Genomic DNA, 7,876 nt, shown 5'->3' with positions numbered 1-7,876 from the left:
GGTTGGGGGGGTTCCCTGTCCTCAATTTTGGGATCCCTCCGCTAATTCCACTTGAATTTTGGGATTTGCACCCCAATTTTGGGATCCCCTCCCCAATTCTGTGCCCCCTCCCCAATTTCAGGATTCACCCCCAGTTTCAGGCAGATTTGGGGTTCCCTGTCCCTAACCCGCCGCCCCCTCCCCAGTTTGGGATTCACTCCCTGGGCGAATTTGGGGTTCCAGATTTGGGGTTCCCTGTGCCTGACACGCAGCCCCCTCCCCAATTTGGGATTCACTCCCTGGATGAATTTGGGGGTTCCCTATCCCTGACCCGCAGCCCCCTCCCCAATTTGGGATTCACCCCCTGGATGAATTTGGGGGTTCCCTGTCCCTGACCTGCAGCCCCCTCCCCAATTTGGGATTCACCCCCTGGGTGAATTTGGGGCTCCCTGTCCCTGACGCGCAGCCCCCTCCCCAATTTGGGCTTCACCCCCTGGGTGAATTTGGGGCTCCCTGTCCCTGACGCGCAGCCCCCTCCCCAATTTGGGCTTCACCCCCTGGGTGAATTTGGGGCTCCCTGTCCCTGACGCGCAGCCCCCTCCCCAATTTGGGCTTCACCCCCTGGGTGAATTTGGGGCTCCCTGTCCCTGACGCGCAGCCCCCTCCCCAATTTGGGCTTCACCCCCTGGGTGAATTTGGGGCTCCCTGTCCCTGACGCGCAGCCCCCTCCCCAATCCGTGTCCGCAGAGCTGGAGGTGGGCAAGGCGCAGGAGTTCACGGTGAAGGCCAAGGGCGCGGGGGGCCAGGGCAAGGTGGGGGCCCGGATTTTGGGGCCGTCCCGCAAGGCGGTGCCGTGCACGGTGGAGCCGGGCGCCGCCCCCGAGAGCAGCGCCGTGCGCTTCGTGCCGCGCGACGAGGGCCCCCACAGCGTGGAGGTCACCTACGACGGCGTGCCCGTGCCCGGCAGCCCCTTCCCCGTCGAGGTGGTGCCGGCCACCGACCCCTCCAAGGTGAGGGGAAGGGGCTTGGGGGGGTTCGGGGAGATTTGTGTAGGAGGATTTGGGGTGGAGGTCTTGGGAGCCGGCTCAACGCAATCCAACTCAACTCAATCCAATCCAACTCAACCCAACTCAACTCAGCTAATCCAATTCAACTCAACCCAACTAATCCAACTCAACCCAATTCAACTCAACCAATCCAACCCAACTCAGCCCAACTAATCCAACTCAACCCAGCTCAATCCAACCCAACTCAGTCTGTTTGAACTCAACCCAACTAATCCAATCCAACCCAATCCAACTCAACCCAACTCAACTCAGCTAATCCAATTCAACTCAACCCAACTAATCCAACTCAACCCAATTCAACTCAACCAATCCAACCCAATTCAACCCAACCAACCCAACCCATCCCAACTCAGCCCAACTAATCCAACTCAACCCAGCTCAATCCAACCCAACTCAGTCTGTTTGAACTCAACCCAACTAATCCAATCCAACCCAATCCAACTCAACCCAACTCAACCCAGCCAATCCAATTCAACACAACCCAACTAATCCAACTCAACCCAACTAATCCAATCCAACCCAGTTCAACTCAACCCAACCCAGTTCAACTCAACCCAACCAACCCAGCCCATCCCACACAACCCAACTAATCCAACTCAACCAATCCAACCCAACTCAACCCAACCAACCCAACCCTTCTGAACTCAACCCAACTAATCCAAATCAGCCCATCCCAGCTAATCCAACCCAACTCAACCCTTCCATCTCCCCAGGTCCGTGCCTTTGGCCCCGGTCTCCAGGGCGGCCTGGCAGGTGTTCCGGCCCCATTCACCATCGACACCAAAGGTGCCGGCACGGGCGGTTTGGGGCTGACCGTGGAGGGGCCCTGCGAGGCCAAAATCGAGTGCCAGGACAACGGCGACGGCACCTGCTCGGTGTCCTACCTGCCCACGGAGCCCGGTGACTACAACATCAACATCCTCTTCGCCGGCGCCCACATCCCGGGCTCGCCCTTCCGCGCGCCGATCCAGCCAAAGTTCGACCCTTCCAAGGTCACCTGCGAAGGGCCGGGGTTGGAGAAGGCCACGGCCGGCCAGCCGGGGCGCTTCCGCGTGGACTGCAGCCGGGCGGGGACGGCCGAGCTGACCATCGGCATCGCCTCGGAAGCCGGGGCGCGGGCGGACGTGAGGGTGGAGGAGAACGGCGACGGCATTTACACCATCGCCTACACGCCGCGCAGCGCCGGCGTGCACACCGTCACCGTGGAGTACGGCGGGCAGCCCGTGCCGCACTTCCCCAGCACCGTGCGCGTGGAGCCAGCGCCCGCGGCCGTGGATACGTCCGGCATCAAGGTGTACGGGCCCGGCGTGGAGGGGAAAGGTGAGTTTGGGGTGGGGTGGAAGGGTTGGGTTGGGTTGGGTTGAATTGGATTTGGATGAGTTGAGTTGGGATGAGTTGGGTTGGGTCGGGTTGAGTTGGAAGAGGATGGGATGGGTTGAGTTGAGTGGGGTTGGCTGGGATAAAGTGGGTTGGGTTGGGTTGAGTTGGATTTGGATGAGTTGAGTTGGGATGAGTTGGGTTGGGTCGGGTTGAGTTGGAAGAGGATGGGATGGGTTGAGTTGGGTTGGCTGGGATAAATTGAGTTGGGTTGAGTTGAGTTGGGTTTGGTTGAGTTTCGCTGGGTTGGGATGAGTTGGGTGGAGTTGGGTTGGTGGGCATGAATTGAGTTGGGTTGAGTTGAGTTGGGTTCGGTTGAGTTTGGTTGGGTTGGGATCCTTTGGGTGGAGTTGGGTTGGGTTAAGTTGGGTTGGGATGAGTTGGGTTGGGATGAGTTGGGTTGGGATGAGTTGGGTTGCGTTCAGTTGGGTTGGAAGAAGACCCCATTGACCCCAGCTCCGTTTCCCCATCCCAGCCGTGTTCCGCGAGGCCGTGACGGAGTTCGAGGTGGACGCCCGGGCCGTGTCCAAGGCCGGCGGTCCCCATGTCAAGGCCCTGGTGTCCAACCCCTCTGGAAACGTCACCGAGACCTTCGTGGAGGACCGGGGCGATGGCACCTACCACGTGGAGTACACGCCCTACGAGGAGGGTGAGTGCACCCGGCATTCCGGAGGGATTTGGGGGCATTTTGGGGGATTTTGAGGGTATTTTGAGGGATTTTGAGGGTATTTTGAAGGATTTTGTGGGGATTTTGGATGACTTAGAGGAATTTTGGAGGCTTGGGGGGATTTTGTGGGTTTTGGGATATTCTGAGGTATTTTGAAATTTTTTTGGGGATTATGAGGGATTTTGGGGTGTTTCTAGTGGATTTGGAGGGATTTTGGTGGATTTGAGAGGATTTTGGAGCATTTTGGGGGCTTGGGGGGAATTTTAAGGGATTTTGAGAGACTTCGGGGGACATTTATGGGTTTGGGGTGTGTGGAAGGAACTTGCAGGATTTCTGGACAACTTGAGGGATTTTGGGGGGATTTTTGGTGGGCTTTGAGGGGTTCTAAGGGATTTTTGGTGGTCTTTGGGTGGGGTTTGGTGGGATTTGGGGTGACCCGCTGCCCCCCAGGCCTGCACAAGGTGGATGTCACCTACGGGGGGTCCCCGGTGCCGCTGAGCCCGTTCCGTGTCCCCGTCACCGAGGGCTGTGACCCCACCCGGGTGCGGGTGCACGGCCCCGGCATCCAGAGCGGCACCACCAACCAACCCAACAAATTCACCGTGGAGACCCGGTGAGAGCCCCGATCCCGACGGGAATCCCCAAAATCCTGACGAGAATTCCCAAAATCCCACTGGGAATCCCCAAAATCCTGATGGAAATCCCCAGAATCCCAACTGGAATGCCCAAAATCCCGACGGGAATCCCCAAAATCCCAACGGGAATGCCCAGTATCCCAATGGGAAACCCCCAGATCCCACTGGGCATTCCCAAAATCCTGCTGGGAGACCCCTAAATCCTGCTGGGAATTCCTACAATCGGATTCTCCATCTCCTGCTCCACCTAAACCCCCGTTACTCCCCAAACCTGAACGCAATAACCCCAAATCCCATTTTCCCCCAAACCTCCCCCTCCCATGACCCCAAATCCCATTTCTCCCCTCCAACGACCCTAAATCCCATTTTCCCCTCTCCCATGACCCCAAATCCCATTTCCCCTCCTCCCATGACCCCAAATCCCATTTTCCCCTCAAATCTCCCCGTCCCATGACCCCAACCCCCATTTTCCCCCACTCCCATGACCCCAAATCCCATTTCCCCTCCTCCCATGACCCCAAATCTCCCTCTCCCATGACCCCAAATCCCATTTCCCCCACTCCCATGACCCCAAATCCCCTTTTCCAGGGGGGCCGGCACGGGGGGTCTGGGCCTGGCCGTGGAGGGTCCCTCAGAAGCCAAAATGTCCTGCACGGACAACAAGGACGGCAGCTGCTCCGTGGAGTACATCCCCTACGAGCCCGGCACCTACAGCCTCAACGTCACCTACGGCGGCCACCAGGTCCCCGGTGAGCCCCGGGCACGCGGGAATTTTTTGGGGAATTTCTTTGGGAATTTTCAGGAATTTATTTTGAATTTCGGGGAATTTTTTTTTTTTTATTTCAGGGGATGTTTTTTGAATCTGAGGGGATTTTTGGGGGAATTTTTAGGGTTTTGTTTTGAATTTTGAGGGGTTTTTGGAGGTTTTTTTTGAGAGGATTTTTAGGGAGTATTTTTTGGGAATTGTCTGGGCGATTTTTTGAGAGTTTTTCAGGTGATTTTCAAATATTTGAATTTTGAGGGTTTTGGGGAATTTTTTGGGGGGTATCTGGGGCGTTATAGCAGATTTTGTGGGATTTTTAGGAAATTTGGTGGTATTTCCCCTGGTGACCCCTAAATCCCATTTTTTTCCCCTGGTAACCCCAAACCCATCCTACAGTCCCTAAATTGTATTTTTTTACCCCAAACCTCCCCCCACATCCCCTAAATCCCTGTTTTTTTCCCCCTGGTGACCCCTAAATCCCATTTTTTCCTCCTAAACCCCATCCCACACCCCCTAAATCCCATTTTCTCCCCCAGACCCCACCCCACACTCCCTAATTCCCGGATTTTCCCTCCAGGGAGCCCGTTCCAGGTGCCGGTGTCGGACGTGGTGGACGCGTCCCGAGTGTCCTGCGGGGGTCCCGGGCTGACCCCCGGCCACGTCCGGGCCAACGTCCCCCAGACCTTCACCGTGGACACCTCCAAGGCTGGTGTGGCCCCGCTGGACGTCAAAGTCCAGGGCCCCAAAGGTCAGTGGGAGGGAATTTGGTGGGTTTTGGAAGGGGTTTTATTGGATTTGGGGGATTTATTTGGATTTTGCAGGGGGATTTGTGGGATTTTATGGGATTTTGGGTCTGCCCTGTGGGATATTGGGGCACTCTGTGGGATTTTGGGGCACCCTGTGGGATTTTGGGGCTGCCCTATTGGCTTTTGGGGCACCCTTTGGAATTTTGGGTCACCCTATGGTATTTGGGGCAGCCCCACACCCCCTTTTAATAATTTCTGTACTACCCTGCAGTGACTTTCATGTTACTCTACAATCTTTCCAACCCATCCCACAACACCCCAACCTCCCTTAACCCACATAAACCCCCCAAAACCCCATAAAAACCCCCCAAAAAACCCCCATTTTCCCCCCCGACAGGCGTGCTGGAGCCCGTGGACGTGGCCGACAACGGCGACGGCACGCAGCGCGTGTCCTACGTCCCGTCCCGCGAGGGACCCTACAGCATCTCCGTGCGCTACGGCGACCACGAGGTGCCCCGCAGGTGCGCCCGGGGGGACATTTCGGGTGGCTCCCCAGGCGTTTTGGGGTGTCCTGACCCTAAAATTCCTCCCCAAAGCCCCTTCAAGGTGAAGGCGCTGCCCACCCACGACGCCAGCAAGGTGCGGGCGAGCGGCCCCGGGCTCAACACCACGGGCGTGCCGGCCAGCCTGCCCGTGGAGTTCACCATCGACGCCAAGGACGCCGGCGAGGGGCTGCTGGCCGTGCAGATCACGGTGCCCGCGGGGTTTCGGGGGTCTTTAGGGGGTGGGGGGGTGGGATTTGGGGTTTTTTGGGGGGTTTGAGGGAGGTGGGGAGTGTTGGAGGGGGGTGGTTTTGGGATTTGTCTGGCGGGGGTTGGTGGTGGAGGTGGGAATTTTTGTGCTCTGGTGGCTCCAAAGCCACCCCACAGTCTCTAATTTCCACGTTTTCCCCCCAAAAGCCCATTTCACGTTCCCTAATTCCCAGTTTTTTGCACCCAAACCCACACTACATCCCCTAAACCCAAGTTTTTTCCCCTCAGGATGCTGAGGAGAATCCCAAGGGAGCATGACCCCACCCAGGAGCTCTGGAATCGTTTTTCCCCAGCCCTAAAATCCAATCCCACATCCCAAAAACTGCCCAAATTCCCATTTTTCAACCTCCCAACCACCAAAATTCCCATTCTCACCTCACCAATGGCTGAAATTCCCACTTTTTCCCCTCAGGAAAAGCTTTTTCCCCTCAGGATTCTGAGGGAAATCCCAAGGGAGCATAACCCCACCTGAGAGCTCTGGGGTCCTTTTTCCCAGTTCCTTTTTCACACCCCAAAACTGCCCAAATTCCCATTCTCACCTCACCAACTGCCCAAATTCCCATTCTCACCTCACCTATGGCTGAAATTCCCACTTTTTCCCCTCAGGAAAAGCTTTTTCACCTCAGGATTCTGAGGGGAATCCCAAGAGAACGTAACCCCACCTGAGAGCTCTGGGGTCCTTTTTCCCAGCCCTAAAATCCAACCCCACACCCCTAAACTGCCCAAATTCCCATTCTCACCACACCAATGGCTGAAATTCCCACTTTTTCCCCTCAGGAAAAATCTTTTTTCCCCTCAGGATCTCAAAGGGAAGCCCAAAGGAGCTTGACCCCAAACCCACCTGTGAGCTCTGAGAGTGCCCTGGATCCTTTTTCCCGGCCCTAAAATCCAACCCCACACCCCTAAACTGCCCAAATTCCCATTCTCACCACACCAATGGCTGAAATTCCCACTTTTTCCCCTCAGGAAAAATCTTTTTACCCCTCAGGATCTCAAAGGGAAGCCCAAGGGAGCTTGACCCCAAACCCACCTGTGAGCTCTGGGAGTGCCCTGGATCCTTTTTCTCAGCCCTAAAATCCAACCCCACATCCCAAAAACTGCCCAAATTCCCATTTTTCAACCTCCCAACCACCAAAATTCCCATTCTCACCTCACCAATTCCCACTTTTTCCCCTCAGGATTCTGAGGGGAATCCCAGGAGAACATGTCCCCAGCCCGGGACCTCTGAGTTCCTTTTTCCCAGTTCCTTTTTCACACCCCAAAACTGCCCAAATTCCCATTCTCACCTCACCAATGGCCGAAATTCCCACTTTTTCCCCTCAGGATCCCGAGGGGAAGCCCAAGAAAGCCTCGATCCGGGACAATCAGGACGGCACCTACACCGTGTCCTACGTGCCGGACATGACCGGCCGCTACACCATCCTCATCAAATACGGGGGGGACGAGATCCCCTATTCCCCCTACCGCATCCGGGCCGTGCCCACCGGCGACGCCAGCAAGTGCACGGTCACCGGTGAGCCCCGAAACGGGGGAAAAACCCCCAAAATTGGGAGGAAATACCTCAAAAATGGGAAAAAACACCCTAAAAACTACATGGGAACCCCCCCCCCCCCCAAAATGGGGGATACCACCTCAGGAATGGGAGAAACCACCGCGAAAACCCCCTCAGGAATGGGGGTGCACAGTCCTGCTGGGAAAGGAGCACGGCTGCACCGAGGGGGGAAAGGGGGATTTTTGGGGGGGTTTTGGGGGGTTTTGGCGGGTTTTGGGGGTCTCACGGCTGTGTCTCACTGGATTTCTTGCTTCTCTGGGGGGACATTTCGGGTGGCT

The 7,876-nt window shown here is 56.5% G+C and overlaps 1 protein-coding gene across 1 annotated transcript in view; it reads left to right on the top strand.

The window, feature by feature from the left end:
* Nucleotides 1-726: 726 nt before the first annotated feature.
* LOC121354639 (filamin-A-like) overlaps nucleotides 727-7,876 on the top strand; it is a gene marked incomplete at both ends in the record, with an annotated part of 9,275 nt that continues 2,125 nt past the window's right edge. Inside the window, 9 exons of the mRNA XM_041469390.1 lie at nucleotides 727-989; nucleotides 1,760-2,366; nucleotides 2,899-3,072; nucleotides 3,541-3,703; nucleotides 4,314-4,474; nucleotides 5,066-5,236; nucleotides 5,632-5,755; nucleotides 5,831-5,987; nucleotides 7,370-7,559. Coding sequence (XP_041325324.1) covers nucleotides 727-989; nucleotides 1,760-2,366; nucleotides 2,899-3,072; nucleotides 3,541-3,703; nucleotides 4,314-4,474; nucleotides 5,066-5,236; nucleotides 5,632-5,755; nucleotides 5,831-5,987; nucleotides 7,370-7,559 — 2,010 coding nt within the window. The remainder of the gene's footprint in view (nucleotides 990-1,759; nucleotides 2,367-2,898; nucleotides 3,073-3,540; nucleotides 3,704-4,313; nucleotides 4,475-5,065; nucleotides 5,237-5,631; nucleotides 5,756-5,830; nucleotides 5,988-7,369; nucleotides 7,560-7,876) is intronic.

The sequence above is a fragment of the Pyrgilauda ruficollis genome, unplaced genomic scaffold (genome assembly GCF_017590135.1).
Source record: "Pyrgilauda ruficollis isolate IOZ18807 unplaced genomic scaffold, ASM1759013v1 scaffold1029, whole genome shotgun sequence".
Lineage (NCBI taxonomy): Eukaryota > Metazoa > Chordata > Aves > Passeriformes > Passeridae > Pyrgilauda > Pyrgilauda ruficollis.
The sequence above is the reverse complement of the archived record's forward strand: the minus strand, read 5'-3'. Positions and strand labels throughout refer to the sequence as shown.